This window comes from Leptinotarsa decemlineata, unplaced genomic scaffold (assembly GCF_025532065.1).
Source record: "Leptinotarsa decemlineata unplaced genomic scaffold, Ldec_3_MD MMD2_P_RNA_scaffold_11, whole genome shotgun sequence".
Classification (NCBI taxonomy): domain Eukaryota; kingdom Metazoa; phylum Arthropoda; class Insecta; order Coleoptera; family Chrysomelidae; genus Leptinotarsa; species Leptinotarsa decemlineata.
Window position 1 is genome coordinate 7250599 of NW_027412525.1, and position 26458 is coordinate 7277056.

The 26458-nt window shown below is 34.7% G+C and overlaps 1 protein-coding gene across 1 annotated transcript in view; it reads right to left on the bottom strand.

The window, feature by feature from the left end:
- The window catches only part of NetA (Netrin-A), a 554869-nt gene that overhangs the window by 53598 nt on the left and 474813 nt on the right, over window positions 1-26458 (bottom strand). The window contains exons 3-4 of the mRNA XM_074170725.1: window positions 10947-11096; window positions 10317-10397 (exon numbers count right to left, since the gene is read on the bottom strand). Coding sequence (XP_074026826.1) covers window positions 10317-10397; window positions 10947-11096 — 231 coding nt within the window. The remainder of the gene's footprint in view (window positions 1-10316; window positions 10398-10946; window positions 11097-26458) is intronic.

The window sequence follows — 26458 nt, forward strand, 5'->3', positions numbered from 1 at the left end:
CCCGTGGTAAGTATACGTCTCTCCGGCATCTAGATGGTGTAGGATTCTTCCATCTACGAGCTGCACCTCCTCTCCGGAGTCCCCGCATCGTCCTCCTTTGAGATGAACCATTGCACATTTGTCTATCCCGAATTTCATACCGATAGCATGCGTGTACTCTTCCACCACCCTCAAGGACTGATAGAGATCCTTCTCTCCAGAGGCATAAAGTTTAAGATCATCCATAAAAAACAGATGGGTGTCCTTGTGCCTCCGGTTTCCGGGGGTGCCACAGTTATACCCTCGAGTGTTTCTGAGCGCAACGGATAATGGCAATAGTGAGATGCAGAATAGAAGGGGACTGAGGGAATCACCCTGAAATACACCTCTTCTGAAAGTGACCCACCCTGTTTGGACTCTTGCTTGACCAGATGTTATGGTGAAGCGAATTCGCCAAAGTGGTATCAGTTGTTCAATGCATCTCACTATGTTGTCGGGTACCGCAAGGCATCTGAGCAAATGCAAGATGAGCTTATGCGAAATTGTATCAAATGCCTTACGGTAATCGATCCAGGCTATAGAGAGGTTACGCTTATATTGTATCGAGTCCTGCGTTACACATCTATCGATGAGCAGGTTCTCTTCACATCCAGTGACTCCTCTCTACGACCCTCTCTGCTCATATATCCGTTCGAACACTCGGTCAACTGCGGTGAGTATTCGTGTGTATAAGATGCTTGTAAACAACTCATAACACGAATTCAAGCATGTAATTCTTAGGAATCGACAAATCTCCGCTTTTGGGATGAAAACGGTCCGCCCCTCGACTCTGGCCAGATGGCGGTGGGTACTTGGTATTTTTTCCACCAATAAGTGTTCAGCCCATCTGAGCCTGGAGCAGCAAAGTTCTTGGAACCAACAAGGGCTCTTCGAACGTCATCCGGGGTTATCGGGTTGCGCAGATCATTGAGCTCAGCCTGTCGAAGCTCTCTGTTGAAAGCTTCGAACTGCGCTAGGGCTGGAGTGTCTAAGTTGAGTGGCTGCGGGTGTTCATAGATATCTTTCCAGAAGGATTCCACCTGATCAGCAGTCGGCGGATTATCCACAACACGTGGAGGCTCTTGGAATAAGCGAGAAGGTTTCTCGCGGAACCTAAGATTTTCCGCGATACTTCTCGCTCGCCTCACTAGTGACTTCTTAGCAGCCACTAGCATTCGTATCCTATCAAGGCAATGCTGTTTGGTGGTCAACAGCACGCCTTGGCTTAGAGTGTGATGGATACGTCGTAAATTGGCGGCTATTCGCCGCACTGCGGGCGTGAAAGGCCTATTGGCCGCCCTGTAGTCCATTACACATTGGATACGAGACGCGTGTTGTCTCGCCGACGTGATCTTAGCCTCTATCTTGTGTACACGCCGTTCAATCTTCCGAACCGCAAGGCCGGGATTTTGTCCTTACGATTCGGAAAGCGATTGGACGACGTTATACACGGCGGTGTTGATTTGCCAGATGTCAGCCTCTTCTGTTAGAACACTATGAACCTCCGCATCCAAACAAGCCAGTTCTTGTGGCTTCAGGGGCCTAATTCTGTGGAGCGTCCTGCGTGTTCTGATTGTCGTCTCCATTGGTGGTATGGTGCGAGTCTCCTCTCCAGCCGTGCCAACGGGTGGTAGAAGTGGTAGAACTGCCACTTCTACCACTTCGTTAGCAGACTGGGGAGGAACTATATAGCCCTGCCGCCGAAGATAGGATACGTAATCCTTAAGATTTTGGGCGGAAAAGGCGGCATGCTCCGGATGTGTTTCACACCACAGAGCATGCAATCTCGCCATGTACCCTCTTCGCTCGGGCTCACTACTCTTGTAGCAATGCATAAGGCTATCTTTCAGCTCATGCGTCCACTCAAAGCGTCCGTTGTCGTTGCCAGGGTTGTCGTCGGTAGGCAAATCATCGTTATGGGCCCCACCACCTTGCCTCTGACCCCTCCGAGCGGGTCGATTGTGGAGGCCTCTTCCTTGATTATTGGGAACCAAATGTTGAGTCCACCGGGTGGTTAGCCCTGTGGACCCACGGCCGGCACCGGAGGGAGAATAGAGTTCTCCTTCCCGGGTGCGCCTGGGCTGCCGGTCCGGTTTTGCACCAGTTGCTCGGGTAAGTGGTGTCGCAACTCACCAAAGGCCAAGGGTGTTAGTGGCCATTATTATTATTATTATTATTATTATTATTATAATTTTCTATCAAATATGCTCCACTGCTCCACAGATTTTTAGGAAGAACAAGAAAGCAGTACAAAAAATCATAAGGGGTGCGAAAATAGTAATTAATGTTGAATTTGGGTCGCTATATATAACATTCGATGATAAACATGGTCTCGAGGAGTTTGATCTGCAAATTAAGAAAAAATCAAAATTGTAGTCCTTGGTACATCTTTGAACTATTTGGGTAGGCCTTCTTGTACTCCTGGCATACATTGCACTCGTAGTAATCCAATTAGGCTGAATCAGTCGAACACTTCTCGTATATGCAGTACAAACATAAAACGTTTACAATAAATAGGCATAATTTTTCATACTTTTCAACAAGAAAAATAATAGTGCAGCATTACTTGTTGCTGAGAGGGCACTAACAACTATTTTTTTTCAAATGATGTGGTAGTCTTTTATATTCTGCATAAAATAATATTATGATTTCAGTAAAAGCAAATATTCAATACCTACACCGGTTCATCCCAATACATGTTCACAATGTAGCACTTTCTGACAATAATGAATTTTGTTCGCAAATTAATTTCTTATATTATGAAATGTTTCTAGTTGCAGTTGCAATTATTTTTTATTATATCCACAAGTTCAGTAGTGGATTGCGATTATGTAATGTACACTTGCTCGTAACCCATTAAAAAACTCTGAAGGCCTCATATCAAGTGATCTGGCGGACTATTTTAACGTTCCACGTCTGTCTATTTACCAGTTCGAATAATTAACAAATCCAAATAAGTTTCAGTTGATGTTGCGTTTGCTTTTATATTATGATAGGCTGGTTTGAGAGTGGTTAGTAAGATGATAATTATCTAACTCAATGGATAGGCAGACATGATTCCTTAGAATGGCACTCTCGTTCACCTGATATGGTTTTTTCGGAGGATTCTCGAAACTGAAGTATATTATACACAACCGCAGTCCATTCAGAGCTCATGCATATAATTACCGGTGGGTGGTAATGAAAGTAGACTTCATTATTGTCAGGAAAAGAATAATGATCTTTTATTAGTTTAATGTAGGTAGTGTGAGTTTTCAATGAATTATTTACAAAACTAATTAATACAGTTTATTGTATGATTTCCACTATAAACGGTTTTACAAAAACTATAACACGTGTTTCGCTATACAATATCTTTCTCAAGCATTATATAGAGAAACACGTGTCGCTGTTTTTGTAAAATACTTCATAGTGATAATCATACAATAAACTGTATTAATTATTTTTTCAATATTGATTTTCATCAAGTATCGGACCGTTCTATTCAATTATTGAATTATTTACTCAATAATTGTATATACTTTAAATATAATGTCATAGGGAGGTGAGAAAAACCAAGAAATGTCGATAAAAACTGAGATTTTCTACACAGCATAAGAACAATATAAGAACAGGTTTTCACGCCAGAGGAAAGAAAATCCGGACTGGTAGGCCGTTGTCCAAAGGAACTTGTACCAAACGATTCTTCTGCTACTGTGACATACATCTTGAGAGATATATGCCTTGACTGTGAGTATATCACGAAATCTCAGCAACAACTGACTGGGGAGCTCTGTGTCATTTGTGTTTATACTAGAACGGGGTAATGGAGAATGCCTCCCCTTGCTCTGTCTGTATTTGTGCTAGGTTATTCGATTGGACCACGTTGTTTGTAGGTATGCTGCTGGCAAGATGTCCGTTGTAGTTGTATTCTAGTCCATTTTTAGCTTTATTGAGTATACTCATTGTATACCATGTTTTGTTGATTCGAACACCAAAGGTCATACCCGAATGGGTATGACCTTTGACATTTTCACAAAGTAATAAATATATATTTCTAATAATGAAAAATGATTGTAATGAATGTCTGAAAATATTTAATAACTGTCATGAAAATGTCAATATTACTAGAAGAGTATTCGCTTCTGAAATTTGTTATTATTGTTTGAACTTCTTTATCAATATGGCTTAAAAAATACCAATTTATACGGTGAATTGGTATCGCAATGCTTATACCACTATCAAAAAAGAATCAAAGACGAATTGATATATTATTTTTAATGTTTTTGTGACCATTCAGTGGTCACAAATTTATTTTATTTCATAAGCTTTGTATAGTCATATATATCCAGAATATTCAATGAATTTTTGAAATGGAATAATTTATATGCATTTCTGATATCTAATTTTCCCAATATCAAAAATACGGATTTCAAAGGTAATTAAGTTGATACTATGCTGATACTGTCTTACTAATTCACGACAGAAATATCATCGATAAAATTCGAAATCAATATATAATATTTAGGCTGATAACATTGGTTGTATCACGACTGACTATTCTTTGAGAAATTTTATTAGGAATTGATGAGAAATAAAATGATTCTGATATGGAATTTTCAACATGTGACTTAAGCCACATGTGTATTTGAGGAAATATCAAAAACAAAAAAAAAGAAGGTAAGAATTTGTTCAATATAAATTTCATTAGTTCGGACTTCCAATGTCTGATATTATATAAAATGATTTGAAGTCCCTGAAATACCTAAAAAAAAAAGAATTGGAAATTGAAGAATAAGAATGAAAATGAATAGCTGAAGAACAATTATACTGAGCAAAAAACCTGAAATGAAATAATAGTGAAATAAAAGTAAAAATGGAACAAATTGAACAAAAAAATGAAAAAGTTTAGAGATTCCAGGCCTAGTTAATTCACAACGTTTCAATTGTTAGTATCCACAATCGTTTTCGGGTGATGACTGGACCGATTCTTCCGTGAGCTGACTATAGGTAATTTGAGTACTTTCACTTATCTCTGCTTTTTTGCTCGATTATGGGTTTCCATATGCTACGCTAGCTTGGTTGAATACATTGTTGGATGACATGTATGCGGCTTCTTTGAATTTCCTCCTAAACCAATGTTCCTCTTTGTGTATGATCTCAGCTTGGGACCATTCGATGTTATGTTGATGGGTCCAAACATGCTCTGCTATTCCTGATTTGCTGGTTTCCCCTCGCTGTTTGTGTTTCTTGTGCTCGACAATGCGAACAAGAAACACACATGGTCATTAATAATTTTACCAAATTTGTAGTTAATATTTTAACATGAATCATAACGTAAAATTCAAAACTCTGAAAATCTAATAATTCTAATAACAGAGGAAATCAGCGACGCATCTATTCTAAAAGGATTTCATTCAATTACAAATAACCCTGGATATCTCAATGAGATAAATGTGTTTCTCAGAGAACGGTACAGGCAGCCCTCTGTCGCGAGGGTCGTGCATATATATCCAGCAAAGTTTAATTGACTGAAAAATCCCCTCAGCAGACCGGAAAAATAATCAAAACATCTATTGTAGCGGCAGAATATATGGGAGCTTAAATTGGAAAACTTAAATTACTCGGTGAAGATTCCCGGATTGAACTTTGAACAATTTCAATATAGGGGGCGAACCGTTTTGTCCTTGTTAGTTTGTGAGACCATTCGGTGAGTGAACATTCGCAAAAATGTGTTCATTTAATGTCTTCTCTCAGTTCATCGTTAGGCTTACAGGGCTCATTGGTTAGAAGATACAGGGATGTTGCGTTAGATTGGACACTACTATTCTTCATAACATTCCAAACGTTTTACTTTTCGTTCCCGATTTCTCTATACCCTTTCAATTTTATAATGATACTTGAAAAAATTTAACAGCCGAACCAACGAATGAAACAATAATGAACTTTCGCATCAATAGATCATCCCAAAATGTCAAACTATTCTTTCAATACATTCAGCATCTTCAATAGATCCAAATAGTGGTATATAAAAAATATTATTTCGAAGAAGGGTTCACTTGTTGAAGGCGTTACAAGTGATGACACATTAATTTAATGCAACTGTCCGCTACTTGATAAAAATCCACATCAAAACTACTAATAATATTAATTTCGATTTTTGGTATAAAAGGTTAAAAAACCGCAAAGCGTGTATATTCACATACCTGCATTTTTATATTACCTATTTACTCAACCTAATTATTTCGCTGATACCGACGAAATAGTGTTTCAAATTATCTATTTGATTTTTTTGGTGCGAAACTTCAAAGTATAATTATTGTTTTTTTATTTAACTTTCATTTCATTTCAATGAATATAGTCCGTAAATAAATTATAAAAATTTCGTGAAAAATGAAAAATAAAACTTCCTATATTTTTTACCACTTGTATTATTTGTATCTGTTCTTTTACGAGAAACTTGCAAGATTTTTGAGGAAAAATAATGTGGAAGATAAAGTGGACAAGATGAAGGGTCCGGAGTGTAATAGTGTTTATGTGGGACAATGTGGCCGGAATTTGTATAAACGGTACGCAACACATGAAAGATCCTTCAAACTAGGTAAAAATGATTTGACGTTTTCAAATCATTCTTTGGGATACAACCACAATATACCGATTCTAAACGATAAGAAAATTTTGTACTATGCAAGCAAGGAAAACTCAAACATTTGGAATCCTTGACATTCATAAGCATAAGCACTGCGGATTTAACCCGCTGAATAACCAAATCGACTCTCTTCATCTAAGTAATGGGGTTTAAAAATCTGTTCAAAATCTGTTTTTCCATTTCCATTTCCATCAGCTGTCGCCCCCATACGAACGACAACTCTCAGAAGTTGAGAAACTTGTGCGAGCTAAGGACTAACGAGGTCTTACCTTTAAATGTGTGATTCATAACATCCAGCAGATTCATCCCAGCTTCAACCAGATAAATTATCTCGAGAAAAATATCTGGTCGAAGCGGGAATCGAACCCACGGCCTTCCGATAGTGAGTCGGGCGCACTACCACCGCGGCCAATTCCAAAACATTATCATGTATAGCACACGTGATCTCCCAGGAAAGGCTGCTTGCACAGGAACGCAACTGCTCGCAATAAGGAACGACCAAATTATTTTGTATAATATGCTGTTGGTTATAGACATTTTTTAGGTGAAGTGTAGGGACACAAATCAGCAATTTTTTGAGCTGTATCATAGGAAGTTTTATTTCTCATTTTTCATGATGATCTTCTACCACTTAGTAACGGTGACATCCATCAATTTATGAAAATTTTGTTATAGATTTTCAAATGCAGTCAGCAGACTAATAACCATATTATCATTCTGTAGAATCATCATGAGATGAAATCAAAGGAAATTTTTCTACATTTCTGACGTATACAATATTCATCCCTATCTGATACAATAACTGACGCTGATGATACATCAGTTATTGTATCAGATAGGGATGAATATTATATACGTCAGAAATGTAAAAACATCTCCTTTGATATGTCTCAGTGGTTTAGAGCCAACTCACTTCATCTAAATACAAATGAAACAACATGTATACGCTTTCACAATAGACAAAAAGAAGATAGTGTAGTTGATTTCGGAGACTTACAGTCAGTTGATAAGACCGTCCGATTTCTTGGATTATATATAAACGAACATATTTCCTGGGGAGAACACTGTAAAATCTTAATTAATAAATTAAATTATGTGTCCTATCAATTACGTAATTTGAGATCAGTTCTGCCTAATGATCAGTTGCTGATGTTCTACTATGCCCAAGTAGACTCCAGACTTCGATATGCCATCTCCCTCTGGGGAAGGTCTTCGAGAGCTAATGATGTATTTGTTGCACAAAAGAGAATACTCCGAGTAATGTTTAATCTATCCTCTCGACAAAGCTGTGTTGATGTATTCAAAACATGTAAAATCATGACGCTACTATCACTCTTTATCTTTGAAGTTTGTGTGTATATATTTAGTAACTATAACAGTTTTTCAACCAGATCTAGCATTCATAAACATGACACAAGAATAAAAAATCAGCTGAATATACCCTTTTCTAGGGTCCAATTATTTAAAAACTCTCCAAACTCACTAGGTTTGCCAGCTATTTATCAAGTTTTTCCTGGCGATTTCCTTGGAAATGCCTGCATATTGCTTTTTCCTCTCGATGATATTGAACTCCATTTGTGGAATTGCAGCAATAACACATGCTGCTTCTGCGAATATAGTTTTATACGCCCTACATGTTCCAATTATTGATTTCTTTTGTATACCGATGAATTGTTGGATTAGTTTTTTGTTTTGAGTTTCTGTGTGCCATGATGTTAAAACCTTACAAAATCTAAGAGTGGACCACTCCAGACAAAATCTTCCTTTCAGAAGACCTAGGACCTTCAATATTGGGCATTAGACTGGCTAACGCAGAAACTGTTCTCTCTGCCTTAAGGCAAATGTGAGCTTAGTGTTAAGCTATACCCCAAGATACTTAACACCTTTGCTCAGTGCGATATTCGTGGCTTGTAGTTCAAAAGTTATTTGTTTGAGCTTTCTTCTTTTTTGTGAGCAGTACTGATTCGGTTTTTTCTAGAGCCCATTGGAGCACCTTCTATCTGTCTATAAAGTCTTTTGAAGCTGAAATATGTGTTTTTCAAGTAGGGGTCTGAGAATTCGATAACGTGAGCTGGTAGGTCCTCGCTCATGGCTATCTGGTATGGTGCTTCATTTATTGGTAGGTTGGGGTACGAAGATATTATGTTCAGACTGGAATACATATCGTTCGTGTCCAATGTGATATTTTATGACATATGGTTGTAAATTCTGTGTGAGCAGGACTTTCTAGGTATGATTTGTTACCGGGTTTTAACATGTATTGGTGATTTTTTAATTTTTTTCACGATTTTCTCCAAATAGGTTGTAGAATCTCAAGTGACTTTTTTATATGCCTGATTTTTGGGTATGTTTTTCATTTTCCCAGTGTATTTCTCTGTATCCATAACAACGGTAACGTTACCTTTGTCTGTCTGTGGTATAGTGATGTCAGTATTCTCTGATTGCCATGAATTTCTCTCAGGTCATATTGGGTTGTGGTAGTTGACTGGTTTCAGGTACTCCGGCTATGTCACGTCGCAGTACGTCGACTTCTTCTTTTGGCAGATGATCAACAGCTGCTTCTGCGCCAGAGTGTTGGGATATTGTGAACTACTTTCTTGACATCTAGTTTGGCTTGCTCTTATTGTTTGTATTTTTTGAAGAGGTGAATGAACTTTTTCAAGTGTTTCTAGTTGTTTTTTGGGCAAATGCTTCTGCTCTTCAGTTGGCTAATCGTTCTCTCAAGTTCCGAAAAGTTGGGTGTATATGTAATTCTTCTTTCAGGTGGTTGAGTTATCTTCCCATTTCTCTCATTTGTTCCAGTAGGAGGCCTCGGCTGGCTTTCTAGAGAATTCTGTCGGTACTGTGTGTCTTTGTGTGGTACAGTATTATTGTGCAAGTTGGTTGTAGATCCATATGGCGGCTTCTTTTCAAAAATTTAAGACTGCATAGTGACTTTCACTTCTTGGTTTTCAGTTTTTCGCATGTTCTGGTGTTCTTTCATGTCTCCTCTTCATAGATGTGTAATATATTCTGGCATAGTCTGTCCAGAACGATAATGAATGTGCCTCCAGTCGAGCGTGACTCACCCAATCACCCCATCAGTTAACCGGAACGCTTCTGCCAAATAGACACACCGTCGACCGATCAGGAATTTTCACGCCACAACTACATCCTATTGAAACATACATAAAAAGTATTTCTTCAGTTTCAAGTTTACCAACCAAGCAGAGTACATGAATATGACAAGTGGGATCTTGCCGAAACATCGTGATATTATCGATAACGAACGAATGTATACCCAGGATGACACTTCAGCATCTGATACCATCCATAAAGGACTGCGCCAGAACTGGTGAGTAGTTAGATTGACACCCTGCGTCAAGTTATGAAACCTTCAAAGTGTCTCACTACCTGAGGAGGAGGCATACTTTCCAATTGTTGAAAATTACTTCATAGCAAAAACGTAGATCTGATGAAAACTATAGATGTAGTTCAACCCTGATTTCAGATTGCTGACCGCATAAACCTTTCCAAACTAAAACTACCAAGAGCATGGGTTTTCTCCACATCAGTTTCATATCGTATAAACATAAGAGATAAAGACGCTCTTTCCAAACTCATATTTAATGGGTTCTAAAAACATAATATCAAAGTTCAAAATGAGCTACAAATGATTTCAACAACTTACCTCCGCCTCTATTAGAATCGGGATCTTCCCTATATCCATTGTCATCTTCTTCTGTAGCCATCATCTGCACAACTGGTATTTCTAAAAAAAATCAAGAAAATAATAAATGAGTGAGTATATTTTAACGTTTATGGCTCATTAGATATTGAAAAATGTGGATATCGAATTACTTCATGTGATGTAATATTGTCTAACATATAATTCAAACAAAAAACACATAAATAAAAAAATTTCAGATTTTTCTTCTCGATATATTTGAAACGATTTTGATTCTTCAAGACTAGTTCTAAGTTATTTCAGCGAAATAAAAGAAAAAGGAAAGGACTGAAAAAAATTGAGAGCAATGAGCTCGTTTCGTGAAAAAGAATGTTTCGCTGCTGACATGGCGAACCGATAAATGAGAAACGACTTGTTTGAAAAGGAAGTGTTCAAGTTGCGGTAAATTTTGTATGGAATAACTTTCATTAAATTTTTACTCTCATTCTTCTGTTCTCTGGAGGTTTCTCTCTTTTTATATTAATAAGGAATTAGATATCCAAAAATTCCTTTTCCGAGAAAACGAATAATTCGAGAAAGGCAAATACTTGACGTTCTATAATGCTGGTTACCTTATAGTTATCGAAAACTTACTAATGCAAGGTGCAATATGGGAACGGCTTTGCTGGTATCCTTTGGCACACCGGTTGCAGGTAATACCAACAACCCCATCTTTGCAAGGGCATTGTCCAGTTGCTTGGTTGCAGGTCTTTCCTGATGCTCCTATTGGGTGACAGTCACATGCTAGAAAAAAAATCAATACTTTGATATTGTGAGTTTTATGCTACGTATAGCGATACTTTCATTATTCCGAAGTAAATGTATTGAAGTGAAAATGTTTATAATGGGATTTTCCGAAACTTGTTGAAAATATTTTTTATGTATGTTCAGCTAAAGATTACGATTAGCTTAAGACGAATCGTATTCAGAAACAGGAACTGTGATAAATTCTAGTCACACATGATATTTAATGTTTTCAACCGCCGATGATTCCAGTGAATACTTTTCAACAACCTTTACTAGCTGGTTATGAAATTTTTGACTGAGATTTGTGAATCAAGTGACATACAGACGATATAAACATAATATAATAATATATAACTTCTGAAAAAAAGGATATCGTGATGAAATGGCATAAGCCTATATAACCAACTTTCATAAAGCTACTCCATAACCTGATAAATAGAGGGTTCATTGGTGTCATTTTGCAAACGTGTATGTTTGCCTTGACAGAAAATTATAATTGGGGTGTTACTGTATTTGTAATTTCACCCAGAGAAATGTACTATTTTGGTCATGTTCCGAGAATAAATAACTCAATAGTTGAAGTTGAACAATTATCATTTTCTGAAAATATCTCAAAAACCATTAGAGATATTCAAAAGTTGAAAGCAGATCCTCAAAAAAAAGGAAGTTTCAATGGTGAATTTCATTATTTCAGACTTCCATCGTCTAAAATGATACGAAATGATTTGAAATCCCTGAAGAAATCAATAAAATTAAAAAGAATAGCTGAAATTAACAATTATATTGAGCCAAAAAATCCTGAACTGGAATTACAATAGAAAATAAAATACAAGTAACAATTTTAAACGAAAAATTCAAAATAAATAAAAAGTAATAGATTTCAAGTCTTACTTCACGACGTTTCGATTGTAAATTGGTCTTCAGGTAATGACTGTCAGTCACTCGAAGACGATTTCATTTTATATCATATGGAAGTCCGACCTAATGAAATTCACCATGAAACATTGTCAACCACCTTCATACAGTTTCAATGTATATACTTTTAGTTGAGCTATGAAAATACGGATAGAAACGGGTGGTTTAGTTGGTGCACGTGACGCTAGATTCGATAAGACATATGTTGACCACTGACAATGGATGTCAAATGAAAAAAGCTGAAACTATGATGATGGTTGTGAAATTTCATTCTTTGTCTGTAACACTTTCTGTGTAGTGAAATTTTGTTATTATAATTATGAGCCGACGTATCTGTGGAGGTACGTTTGGAGAATATATATATACTAAACACTGATAGCGAAGTGAGTATTTCACTGTATTACTCAAAAGTTGCGAATTGTCGATTCTTCTTCGACATTATATTTTCATTAACGTACCCTGATAAATGACAATACAGATCAAGATCTTCAGATGCTGCATGTTTTTCTGGGTTTTCCTACAGCTGAAAAAGCAAATGCGCCACTGGAATCAATGAAGTCGCCCCGGAGCGCCAATTAATTTTTGGTGTTGTTTCATAATTTCATGATTTGTATTACTTTCTTCGTTACTATTACAATATATAATACACAGTATAGCAATATTGAATTCGCCAAAAAGTTGTATAGAATGAACATAGTTTTATGACTAAAATGTCTCTGATATTTATTCCGCCAAAAATTTGTGTATAATAATAATAATGAAATTTATTCATCCTGCTAATTTACATGAATTATATAAGATGTATATATATATATATATATATATATATATATATATATATATATATATATATATATATATATATATATATATGAATAAACAAGAAATCACACAAGCTCTAAACGTGCTTGTTAGTGCTAAAATAATAAAAAAGAAAATATATATAATAAAAGACAATATCGATAAAATTACAATGGAGAAATATGAATACTTATAATTTAATGTTGTAATACATTAGGTTATATACTAGCGAGTAGTGAATGAGAGGAGAGATAAAAGAGTATAAAAATATTAATTCGAGTCGACCAAGAATGACTTCACGAAATTTTTTCCAGGGTTCTTTATGTTTGAAAGATATCAGTTCTTTTTTGAAGCGATGTGGATTCATAATTAATTTGATTTCATGTGGAAGAGTGTTGTATAATTTTGCAGCAAGGTATTTATATGAGCGTTGGGATATTAGTTTTTGCATTTGTGGTGTGATATGTTGAGTTCGTTGACGTTTATCATATTCATGTGTGGGTAATTCAAATTTTTGTTTTTGGTGGTAATACTTATTTATTTTCAGGAAAAAGAGTTGGTAGACATCAAATACATGAGATTCCGCATAGAGAGCATCAGATGGAAAAGTGGGTTCTTTCTTTAAGATGATTTTTAAAAACCGTCTTTGGAGGACCTCTATAGGATATAAATGAGTTTTTAGGGCACTACCCCACTACCAGAGGTTTATGTTAAACTATGTATCTGATTAAAAATGACTTCAACATGAGTAGCCTCATCCTAATTATAATATTTAAAACCTGCTTATTCCATCTCAAACAGTGAAATCACCAAAATTATATAAATACTTGACAGACGTTGCCTTCTTTATAGTTGGACAGTTACATTTTTCATCGTTGCAGATAGTCTTAGGTGAAGTGAGGAAAGAACTTATCGGTTGGTTACAAGCATTCAGAGAAAATTTCATATATTTAATTTTTCATAGTCAAAACAAAACTGATCGTTAATAGGCACAGAACAGTACCTGAATAAAATTTCAGATTGTTGTTTGTGAATAAATGAATAATTACCAGCTCGCACAAATGATGTGAAGCTGTTCTCATAAATATATAGTGAATATTACGGTATATTCAGAACGTTACACCGATTGTAAGGGTTGATTCTATTTTATATAACTCATTTTGTCAAATTAAACTATTTTCAAAGTGATATTATTTTCTCATAACTGAATATTTTCGAAATAATCTACTGTTTGCTACTCACAATAAAAGCAATTAGAGAGAGTTTCTTATTAGTCAGTGGGCTATGCTAGAAGACTGGCAGTGTTTACTGCCAGTCTTCTATCTAAATCTAAAGCAAATGAAATTTAAACGTTCAAGCGCCAGTCTCTATATACCTACACAGTAGCTTTAATGGACTGACGTCTATCAGAAAACAACTACTCTCCTGGCTAATACCACGAAGGGCGTTGGATTATATCCGACAGGCGTCAGTGCAGGAATCTTCACAGAAAATTTCCTGCATATGCATTTGGCAATACAACTGAAAGAGTCGACCTTCAATTCTGGAACGGGCACACTGGCAGACCGGTTTCGGGCTTATTAGCCACTCATCAGTGCAAGATAGTGACCATCATCGACCTAAAGTCGATGATATTCCACAATTGAAAATCGGAATTCTTTCAGAGTATTTCATTCCTCTCCCGAAGTTGGAGCGAACATCACAAAATGTCGCTACATCTAGTGGGCGAGGTACTAACCAACTGCATATCTGTAATTTGCCCGATTCCTCTTAATAAGAAAGAAACACTTTCTTATTAGTCAGTGGGCTATGCTTGAAGACTGGCAGTAAACAAATCTGAAGCAAATGAACTTTAAACGTTCAAGCCAGTCTCTATATACCTACACAGTAGGTTTAATGGACTGACGCCTATCAGAAAACAACTACTCCCCTGGCTAATACCACTGACAGGCGTCAGTACAGGAATTCAAACAAGAATCTGAGAAAGTTAGTCCAGATGGACACAAGAGGAAAAATCAAAAATTATCAAGCGACGAAGAAGAAGAAAATTATTTTTGTCTAGTTTGTTTGGAGCCGTTCGTTGGGGAAAGAAGTGGATTCAATACGGTAAGTGCAAGTATCGGTCTTATCTAGTTTGCACCTGTAAGGGTTCAATCTCAGGGTTTTTGAAAGGGGTTGCTGCTGATCCAATGAGACACAGGATAAGGTGCGAAACAATCTATTTTCATTTCGAGGGGGAGACAGAGTACTTATTTGGTTGTTGACTTTGTTCTAAAATAATTACAAATGTTTCAATAAAATAATTAAAAGTAGTTAATAAAAACTTCACACACGTGTTACATCGTTTATAGTAATAAAAACCATTACCCACTTAAAATAATTACAGGCACGGGACTCGACGGTGAATCTTGTCCTTAAGAACCACAGTAAGGTAATTTAGAACGAAGTCCACTTTAAAGAGCAAACAAGAAGAATCTTCGAACAATCGAGCAAATATGGCGCATCAAAAACCGTTCTCACTCAGGTCTCTAGAGACGAAAAAGAATCTCGACTGTCGTTCATAAAGATCCTGACCCTGGAAATACTTTGCCAATGCAAAAAACCCGTTAAAATGAAATATTGGTTGCCTATACCGCAGGGCATGAGGGCCATCTCTACTTATGATTAAGGACTGTAGAAAACTGTAAACAACTGGAATCAGCCTTCACTGCGGCGGATAAGTTACCGAGAAAATTCACCAGATGGCGAAACGATACTAGTTAAAATGGAAATAAATGAAATAGATGTGATTTGTCACACACCAAACAAGATGCTTTCTGTATTTGCCACAACTGGAATCTGAGTAGCTGAATGCCCAATAGAAAGTCAAAAAAGTTTATGTTATGTATTGCACTTTTATATCTATATTACGATTAGAGATGTGTTTTGATTTCGAATAATTGGTTTTCTAATTCTTATTAACTTTGGATATGAAACAGTAATTGTCCCCAAGGATCGTTACAATCGTTTCGGTGACTGGGACGGTTGTAGACATTTGCACCCTGGAATCTAAAATTGAATATTTTTAGAAACACAGGAAAATTTTCGAATAATTTGATTTGTCATAAAAACTTGTACGTAACTATTGAAAGTCACAATATATCGATGATATGAAAATATTACGATTATCCCCTATCTACCCTACATGAATATTCATACTGATCAATTGGCTTACAGGTTACTTCAGGTGATGTATTGGGGACATTTGGAGGAGAAAACTAGAAAATTTGTGAAAAACAGAATGACCCTATCGAAACAATTATAATATAACACGTAATGAAATTGTAATAGGTTAGTTTTCTTGATTTGAGATGCAGTTTCCTTTCCAATTTTGCTTTCTACAATATATTTCCTAAAGACATTTGTAGTATGAAAAAATCTTCAATGCTCAACGAACGTTGGAAGTGCAATTCTTGCATTCACCTAAGGAGAGAACGAAAAGTGGCTGACAGCTCTCATCTCTTTCCGTAATAATAAAAAACGTCATTATAACATCGACCCTAGAGCACTTCAATCTTTTTACGATTTGTAATGACTAGGAGCTGGATTCGTAATGAATTTAATAGAAATATGGCTGATGCCTGATTTTAATTATGTAGGTTTTTCAGAGGTAAAGGTGAGAATCGAGTCGCTTTACTCTAATTCGGAATGCGGTCGCATAAGTCAGACCCGTCTACTAGTTTGCATCATTGCAGAGACTGATTTTGATCTACTTTAGAATTGCCGCTCAATTGGGTTTTGATACCAGAGTTCAAAACATAGGTATAAGAAAGGTGAATAAACGTCTTGAAATGTCTTTGATCGCAGAATCTGCAAAACGGAAGTAAATGATGGAAACGTCATTTTAGAAAAAATTATGACCAAATGAAAAATATAAAAATCATTTTTGATGATTTTGTTATCCGATATCCTTTTGAGAGAAATCAAATTGAGAAACTTTCCATGGAATATATGACTTGAATATTTATATTATTATTTGCTATAGTCCGTTCATAATTTGTCGATAGCACAAAATGAGGGCCCAAGTCATAAAACGGTCGTAAAACTCGTAAAATCATAGGCGGAGGTTCCTGAGGTGTTTATTCATTAAATATAAAGCTTCAGTTTATATTCGAAACTTGCCTTGAAAGGGTGAAGTTGTTACGAACGAAAATAATTTTTGGTTTAGTACATTTTTTAATCGCATTTAATTTACGGCTCGTTGGTGTTTCGGCGTCTACGGCAGTAATTAACGTCTCTAATATTTATTTTGCGAATTTTGTGCAGTGCGTGAGTAACTTTTTTTCATATTCCTACAAACATATACGTACCTTTCGTTTCTGCTTGTTTTGTTTGATTGCTTGCGATGGCTTCGTCATCATCATCAACATCATCAAGTTTTACACCGGTACTGTTGCGTACAGTCAGTAAGTCTGTCTATTCACCAAGAGAGAAGACTATTGTTTTAAACGTTCACGATGCTCTGGTTTCTCAGAATCCCACAAACACTGTTCAGAACATAATCAAGAGTTGTGCCAACATGACGGGCGTAGGGGAGTCAACAATATATAGGTTCCTATCAGAAAGAAAAAAAAAGGTATAGCTAACCCAAATACAAACGAATACTTAAAGAGGGGGAGAAAACCTATTGAAATTGATGAATTTGCCAAAAATGGTATTCGAAGGAAAATTCACGAATTTTTTTACAAAAAAGAAATACCCAACTTAAACAAAATTTTACAAGAAGTTAGAGACGACCCGGATTTGCCTCATGTCGGACGAACCAAATTGTGGCAAGTTTTAAAAGAATTAAATTTCCGGTGGGAGAAATCAGACCGAAAATCACTTTTGATTGACCGGGAAGAGATAATATGTTGGAGAAGAAAGTATCTAAGATCTATACGAAAATTTCGGGCTGAAGGAAGGCCAATTTACTATCAGGACGAAACGTGGGTAAACGCAGGTCATACTCTCACAAAAATTTGGACAGATAAAAATATATCAAGCTCCAGGCAAGCCTTTATGGAAGGTTGGCCTACTGGTATTTCCCCACCCTCTGGTAAAGGCAGTAGATTGATAGTTTTTCACATTGGCAGTGAAAAAGGATTTGCTAAGCATGGTTTGTTGGAATTTGAATCCAAAAGCACAAAAGACTATCACGAGGAGATGACAGCTGATGTTTTCGAAGAGTATTTTGAGCAGATGATTGAACATATACCACCAAACTCAATTATAGTATTAGATAATGCACCTTATCATTCACGACTAGTTGAAAGACTTCCAACGACTGCGTGGAAAAAACAGGATATCATTGACTGGCTGCGGAATAAGTCCCTGCCTTACGAAGATGGAATGGTTAAAGCAGAACTTTTAAAAATTGCTCGGCAACACAAATCTAAATTCAAGAAATACGTAGTTGACAAAATGGCGGAAAGACGAAACATCACAGTCCTTAGACTTCCACCCTACCACTGCGAATTAAATCCAATTGAACTCATTTGGGCACAAATGAAAAGCTATGTGGCTAGAAAAAATACGTCATATAAAATACAAGCTCTACGTGAATTGTTATATGAGTCTTTACAACATATTACAGAACAAAATTGGCGAGATGCAGTAAGACATGCAATAGAAGAAGAACAAAAAATGTGAGATCTTGACAATATAATTGATGCGACTGTAGAGACACAACCGCTAATTATTAACCTGCAAGACGACTCGGATTCCGAAGATGATCCTATTTATTTTGAATTTGAATAGTTTTGTAAGTAATCGTAGTTTATATCATTTAAAAATAGGTATTAATTAAATAAATGTATCTTTTACAAATTGCAAGTAACTTATTATTTTTGAATAAAATAAAGACATTTTTTAAAAATAAAAATACAGTTTACAGTACCTACAGTATAAGAATATCAATATATTTATTTATTTAAAGTAACTAATGTTTTAATCATATACTCTACGACACTGGTCACTCATTTCCACTCAAAATACCTACATAATCGGATTAAAAGTTTTATAGCTGTATTGTATTTCTTCAGATACAAGGTGGGTTAGTCGAAAACATCTTGAACTGCCAGTTTTAGTTTGGTTTTTGTTATTATATCATATTAGCTGTCCTCTCTGTATTTCAGTTCTCTAATGAGGGTCAAACTTGCAGTGAGCTATCAACAAATTATGAACGGACTATAGTACATAATTATATCAACACAAACACAAAATTCTAAGTATATAAAAATGATTATTTCATACAATTGAAAATGATATTTAGTCATGTTCATAATCCAGAAGCTAGAAAAAAGAAAAGCTTTTTCGAAACCTGGAAGAAAGATAATGAAGATTAGGGAAAATATCACGAAAGGTTCAGATTTTTCAGAATTATGAATAAGAAAAGAAAATACACTATTCTCAAATAAATTTCGCAACAACATTTTCTTATTCCACTTGATCAAGTTAGAGACATATGGTGTTGAATGGGCCCATTTGTATCACTAAATTTCGAAACACCCGGTATAAACCCAAAGAATTCTATATTTTCGAGAAAAATTCTTCTAAAGAAAATAATTCGAGAAAATGTATATGAAGTGTTCCTTTAAAAAACACAACTTTGTTAAAACACACATATATTGAACAGGCCGTCGTCTGTTGGAATTTCTTCCTGTCGTTTCGCGAGCACAAGTGCCTAGCATCTTCAGCAATCTGTTTTACTACTTCCACAAATATTTTCAGAAGATAGTCGCGAAAGTCTACTTTTCTAAATGTATGTATATTTCTATTTCAGTCTAGTTGTGAGCAGATGGATTATAGGAAATGTATTGATGACCTAAAATTTCAACATCGATAAAAATTTGTTTAATCAAGAGGATAGTCGATTATATAGCAAAGCTTCTCATATTCGATTTGTTCGTTAACGAAAATATTTTAATAGTACCATAAAAACTAGTGAACCAGTAAGTAGTAGCAATGACAACTTCCTCTGCAAACTTGTCATTGAAGATTCAACCAAAAACATCAATCAGGAATATCAAAGACAAATGGCGCTCCATTGGAAAACGAAGTTTCAACATCGATCGTTGTATGATGATCGCACTCTGCAGCTTTCATTACAAGCACAACTAGATAGTACCAAAACCAAATGTTCTGCATGAAGAAATAAAAAGAGTATGTGACGTAAGTAGGCGATAGTTGATGACCATCAGTAATAACGTATTTGAGTATAACTTTGTTGTGAGAGTTATTGTAAAGTGTAATACGTGTTGTGGTGAAATGGAAAACCAAGACTATTGAAAAAGTCAAACATTATATCTTCCAAAATGTAGATCTTTATATAATGTTCATCAATAGAGATTCATGAATTTATATCAGTTTCATTATCAAAGTCAACTCAGAAACAATTTCCTTTCTCAGTTCCCATAATAAAAACATAAATATCTTCTGATGGGAAGATTTCAATGGAAATTAGGAATTTTGTATTTTTATTTATTATCACCAAGTTGCGTACTGCCTACCAATTAATTTTATTCATTAATTTTTTCATTTAATATTTGGTATCCAAATACACGATTTTGTCTAATCACATGGATAACATTTATATCATATTTAATGCAAATTAATATTAATATCATCATCATAACATGCATTAAATATAATTTCAGCTTATATCTACATCATTGTAGGGATCAAACAAAAAAATATACCGTGCATCTCAATTATAAATATTAGATATCAATGGTAGTGATCAAAGTATATGGTTTCTACAATTGTTCAGTAGATGATCCAGAATGGTACTTTGTGGTAATGTCCAATCTACGTTAATGAGTATTATAAAGGAATAACATCATAGTCAAGTTTCGTCTATTTTCCAGAGACAAAATTTTGAATTTTTCTCAAAGATGAATATATCTTACTGTTCTATAGTCGTGTCATACATGATAATTTAAATACAGATACAGATACAGAAATTTATTCTGTAGTTTTTCGACCTCTTTTAGTGTAGATTGATATTCTCTTCTAGAAATTATACCTACATACAAACTCTAATTTTGGTCTAACTAAGGAATAGAATAGCATTTTGATAGTATATATGTTTTTCCACATTATGAATCCTAACATACGATTTCCCGATTTGACTATATTATGGATATGATTTGGAAAAAAATTGACAATTATATGTGTCACTGATTCGTTAGAAAAAGCTACACGCTCACCCACTAATCTCAAATATTTCGACTGCAACTGAAACACGGTTTCGAAAATCGTCTATATACTTTTATTGCTGCAAAACAGTTACGGATTACGATCAGAATGATCAAAAATTGTACAAGATCAACTGACAACTTCTAACTTCCTAATGTACTCAAAATGACAACATGTCAAATGTGAATATACAGATTGATCATGAAAAATATCTCAAACAATATGTTAGTTCCAAATATTTAACTTCCAGTCACCGCTCTAGGACTTTCCCATCCATTTCGTATTGAAAAATAATAGGTTTTTTCTGACGAGTTACTGATATTATGCAGCACTTCTCTAAACTGAAGTGGACTTTATTCGTCCAGCTACATTCATAAATTTTGTTAGGATCTTTCTGCGATAACACACAATCTCTAACTGTTTGTACCTGTTTGAATATCTTGAGATCACCCGCAAAATAGATGGCAGATCATAAATGAATATAATAAATAAAAGAGTTCCTAGATTAGAGCCTTGTGGCACTCCTGAACTAGCAAGAAATTCACTAGATATGTTACCATCATGTCTCACTATGAGAAATCTATTTTCTATATAACTCCTAATCAATTCCAATGAATGTCTCGTATTCTACATTATATTGTAATATAATGTCATAATCCACACTGTCAAACCCTTTGCTGAAATCGGTAAAAATCATATCAAGTTGTATTTCACTAGTTCGGACTTCCATTGTCTATTAGATAAAATGATTTGAAATCCCTGAAACAAGTAAAAAAGAATAATTAAAAAAAAGAGAATAGTTGAAAATAACAATTATATTAAGCAACAATAAACCTGAAATGAAATGATAGTAAAATAACCTACAAGTAAAAATATAATAATTGAATAAATAAAAAAAATTAAAGGAATGCAAAAAGAAAATAATAAAAATAAAAAAAAAAAAAAAAAAAGTGCAGAGATTCCAAGTCACGTTAGTTCACGACGTTTCGATTGTTGGTATCTACAATCGTCTTCGGGTGATGACGAAGACGATTGTAGATACCAACAATCGAAACGTCGTGAACTAACGTGACTTGGAATCTCTGCACTTTTTTTTTTTTATTTTTATTATTTTCTTTTTGCATTCCTTTAATTTTTTTTTATTTATTCAATTATTATATTTTTACTTGTAGGTTATTTTACTATCATTTCATTTCAGGTTTATTGTTGCTTAATATAATTGTTATTTTCAACTATTCTTTTTTTTTAATTATTCTTTTTTACTTGTTTCAGGGATTTCAAATCATTTTATCTAATAGACAATGGAAGTCCAAACTAGTGAAATTCATCACGAAACATTGTCAATCACCTTCAAACAAACATATCAAGTTGTGTCTTATTTTCTAATATGTCATAGGCTTTTTTATACAGAAAATAAACAAATTACTATTTATCGATTTATTTGCTTCGAAACAGTACTTTTCAGGCGATATAAATTTCTACAGATGGTAATGAAGTTTTATATAAACAATTTGTTCGAATAATTCAGGAGCATAAATAATTGAAATAGGTCATTTCATTTACCGATTTGTTGATAGGTAGGAAAAACAATAGATCTAATTATCAAATTGTACATGTGTAATAGTGGTGGTTTCAACCAGTCACAAGAACCTTCCAAGATATAAGGTGGAATGTCATCTACACCTAACGATTTATATATATATATATATATATATATATATATATATATATATATATATATATATATATATATATATATATATATATATATATACCGGATGTCCCACATTTTATGTGACAGGCAATATCTGGTTTGTTGAAGGAGATACACAAAAATGTTTCATACAAAAGTTTTAGGAGTTCATGAGAGCTATATTTTGATATAATTTTTAAATATACAGGGTGTTTGGTGTAGGTGCTACAGACCAAAATTCCATTTTTTAAAATAGAACGCCCTGTATATCATTACATATTCAGATGCTTCGTTAAATTCTGATATCATTTCATGTTTGGTTTTTGAAATTCGGTTACGGCGTTGTTGACTTATTGCACTTTTCCTTAAATATAAAGTTTCAAAGAAACGTATTTACTCGTACACGAATCCAGTCTATATCTTTTAATAAATTGAACTAGACTACTACTGAATACAAACCATTATTCTCACCTCTACGATACGATATCGATATCAGTTGAATATAATATTGAAATTCTTGAGAATGTGACTAACTTGAGGGTGAATTGCTTTATATTGCACAATTTCATCAAGTAGCTTATGCTTGTTGATGCCATAGTAACAAATGTTATTGAATTGTATCTACTTGTCAGTTCGATTCAGTGATTCTTTGCAAAACAGTAACTGTGTTCTTTGTGCGAAAACTCCAGTATGCCTTTCGCGTTTAGTGTGATTGCATTGATATGTTATTAATTTTTGGGGAATGTCAGAAAAACTGCCGTCAAGCACAACGTCTATACCAAGAACGTTTTCCAGACAGACCCATTCCATCACGAATGACTTTTTCGAGAGTTGTAGAAAAATTGCGAACTGGGTCATTTCCTTCTACTATAAAGCATCGTCATCATACGAGATCTGTTAGAACTGAAGATTTAGAGATCAATGTGTTGGCTTATATTATTATTCATCCACATGTTTCTATCCGTACTCTTGCAGAAGAAGTCGGTGTGAGTAAATCTAATGAACAGAGAATTCTGAAAGAAAATAAATACCACCCATTCAAAATTCAGTTGGTACAAGGTTTGAAACCCACGGACTTTGAACGACGACTTGAATTCATTGCTTGTATTCAGGTAATATTACATGAAAGTCCTAACATATTCAGTCAAATTTTGTGGAGCGATGAATCGCGATTCCACAATAATGGAGTTGTGAATCGACATAACAGTCACTATTGGTCACAAGAAAATCGCCACTGGGTCCGCGAAAGTAATTTTCAAACTACTTGGGGTATTAATGTATGGTGTGGATTGTTCAATGGCCGCATCATAGGACCTTACTTTTTCAATGAAAATCTCAATGGATTGCGATATTTACATTTTCTAGAAAATGATTTGATCCAGTTGATGGAAGATATTCCCATAGCAGAACGACAAGGAATTTGGTGGCAACAAGATGGTGCTCCTCCTCACAATTCACAGGTTTTTACTAAATATCTGAATAGAACGTATCCAAATAGATGGATTGGTAATAAGGGTCCAATTCGGTGGCCGGCTCGTTCCCCAGATTTATCACCGCTTGATTTTTCCTATGGGGTTATTTAAAAAATATTGTTTTCACTACTCCCCCTTTGAATGTGGATGATCTGAAAATGAAAATTCGACTAGCGTGCAGTGATATTACGCCTGATATTATAAGAGCGACTTGTACGAGAGAAGTGATTCGACATTTCGAAGCTTGTATAATATCTAATGGGCATCACTTCGAACAATTTTTATGACTTATTTCTAGGTACCTACCATTCTTATGAAATGATTTATCAAGTTATATCATTTACATTGTTATTAATTAAAGATTTGTTTTCGAATACACCTCTTTCAATTTCGCAATTGTTTCATATTCAAAATGATTCCTGACTGAATTCCACAACTCAAAATTGAAACCATTACTTCGAAGACCCAAAATTTTGACTAATTTTCATGTGATCTGATGCAGAGAGAATAATTGTATGAGATATTTTAAAAAATAATAGTCGTTCTCAAGACTTTACATTTCAAGCAATAACTCAACAACGCCGTAATCGAATTTCAAAAACCAAACATGAAATGATATCAGAATTTAACGTAGCATATGAATATGTAATGATATACAGGGCGTTCTATTTTAAAAAATGGAATTTTGCTCTGTAGCACCTACACCAAACACCCTGTATGTTTAAAAATTATATCAAAATATAGCTCTCATGAACTCCTAAAAGTTTTGTATGAAACATTTTTGTGTATCTCCTTCAACAAACCAGATATTGCCTGTCACATAAAATGTGGGACACCCGGTATATATATATATATATATATATATATATATATATATATATATATATATATATATATATATATATATATATATATATATATATAGGTGTGACACCAATAGGTGTGACACCAATAGGTGTCACACCTATTGGTGTGACACCCAAGTCAACTTGCCAAGTTTTTATGTTTCGCTTGCGTTTACGCAGCTATTTTTATCAAGTACTTTCTTGGTTTTTTCTCATTTTGTCTTCAATCGAGGACCGCCTGCCCGGTACTGACGATGCCCAATAGGCTGAAACAGCTGTATACCGGTGGCTCTTAAATTGAAATCAATATGGGAATGATCAAAAAATACTAATCTATTCATCTTTTGATTTTCATGGAATTATTTTCCAGCAGCTTGACTGCATTAACCTTTCTCGATATTATATACAGATATATAGATATTATTGAGTGTGTATGATATAAATTGAAAGGAGGAAATTCGTGGACATGACACTCAAGAAATATGGAGGCAAACCGCGGACAAGTATATAAACAAGATGGGACATGTCGTTAAAATTAATGAATTGATGAGAGTGATGTAAAAGTACCAACCCAAGTAAAATACATTGAGTATATAAAATAGGCATACAATATCAATTACAATTACGTCGTCACCTTACTTACAGTCGATATAAATACGTCTCGAATTCATCGAGTGAATAAAAATATTGTGTGACTAAGAGTTCTTTCAGGTGAGATTTAAAATTGTTGGGGAACTCGTTTTTTTTTCATATTGTCTGGTAGGCCATTGAAGAAACGGCAGCCAGCATTATTCGGTGACTTTTCATAAAACGAATGTTTGTGTTTGGTTAATTTTGATGTCGTTTTTACATCTAGTATTATGGGAGTGAGAGTCACTGTTTACAGGATACAGATGCTTATTCTTGAATATGTAACACAGAATTTTAAATAGGTAAATAGATACGACAGTTAGGATTTGGTATTTTTTGAAAATATCCCAACAAGAGTTGCGACTATTTATGCCGAATATTAGTCTGAGTATACGCTTTTGAGCAACAAACACTCTAGTGATCTCAGATGTCTGTCCCCACACTATAATATTATAAGATATAGCTGAATATACCAATGCGTAATATATTTGAAGAAGTGAGTTAATGTTTAGCATATTCTTTAGATTAATAAGTATATAAAAGCTTTTATTCAATTTCTTACAAACGAAATTTATTTGTTCTTCCCATGAGAGGTTGCAGTCAATGTATATACCTAGGAGGTTTTCAAAGCAATATCTTTAAATTCATATACGTAGTTTATTGGAGGTCTATTCTTTGTTGTTGTCTATTCTGTTACTACAGTTTTGCTGTGATTAATGATCAACATATTTTTCATGCAGTAATTTGAGAAATTAAATGGATTAACAGGGTCTCTCAGTCAAAAAA